General features: G+C 44.3%; 1 protein-coding gene across 1 annotated transcript; it reads right to left on the bottom strand.

Moving 5' to 3' along the window:
• Positions 1-294: 294 nt before the first annotated feature.
• Positions 295-714, bottom strand: LOC139833764 (uncharacterized). Its single transcript, XM_071824107.1, has one exon. It carries the CDS (start codon positions 712-714, stop codon positions 295-297), a length of 420 nt encoding a protein of 139 aa, XP_071680208.1.
• Between the last annotated feature and the right edge of the window lie 271 nt (positions 715-985).

The raw sequence follows: 985 nt of genomic DNA, 5'->3' as shown, positions 1-985 counted from the left end.
GATTATCCCTTGCAATCCCTACTAATGTATTGGCGCGCTTGTAATGATCTTTATCAACCCACTTGTCTTTCCCGAGGGAATGGGCAATGTCGGTAGGGGATGTGTCGCCCGTGGCTGAGGCTCCGATGCTGTAAAAGAGAAAGTAACACTTGGACCTCTTTAACAATTTTGGCGAATGTAATGTTGTACTTTTTAATATGTTTATTATTTTTTTGACATGGAACACTCATATTCAACTAATACAGTACACGGAAAAATCGCCGGTCACCAAACGTTTTACAGAAGATGGATAGCTCATTGTCCACATAGAGCTAAACCAACACCCATAGCCGCTAACTTGTGAGCGGGCTTATTACAGTCCCTTGGAGCATAGGTCACTCGAGCATCTATGAAATTCAGTCTCAAGCGATATTTCATATCACTTGGGAGGATACCAACTGGACCTAGGTCGTATTCAGACGACGTCAAAGCATTTCTCAGGTTTATGTAGTCTGTTTCAAACATCACCCTTTCAACTCCTAGTTGTTCAGCAACATCGATGGCATTAGACAGGGCCAGAGCTTCAGCATGAAAAGCATCCATTAGCATAGTGAGAGGACCAACCACAGCAAAGCGGATATCAGACATTTCATCTCTACAGATAGCACCCCATCCTCCACTACGGGCCTGCTCTTGAAAAGATGCATCTGTGTTGATCTTCACAAAACTAGTCATGGGTGGCGTCCATCTGCTAGCAGCCGATGACACTTCTTGCTTTTTCTTTGTCAGGAGCTGTTCCCATTCATCAACGTGTTGCCTGACATTGAACTGAAACTAAACCACAGACAGGCGATTTTCACCATGATTTCTTTTGTTCCTCTCAGCCCACCAGCTCCATAAGAAAGCGATCGGCAACAACTTTTCTATCGCTGACAACTCGAGTATTTCCTGTAGCATTTCAAGTGCAGATCGACAAGGGAGTAATTTTAGTCGGACATCCTCCAGC

Source organism: Lolium perenne, chromosome 7 (genome assembly GCF_019359855.2).
Source record: "Lolium perenne isolate Kyuss_39 chromosome 7, Kyuss_2.0, whole genome shotgun sequence".
NCBI classification, from domain to species: Eukaryota; Viridiplantae; Streptophyta; class Magnoliopsida; order Poales; family Poaceae; genus Lolium; species Lolium perenne.
Note: the sequence above shows the minus strand (reverse complement) of the source record. Positions and strands in the feature narration are given on the sequence as shown.

Excerpts from the sequence above, each read along its gene's own strand:
- LOC139833764 (XM_071824107.1), bottom strand. The coding sequence starts at position 714 with ATGACTAGTTTTGTGAAGATCAACACAGATGCATCTTTTCAAGAGCAG.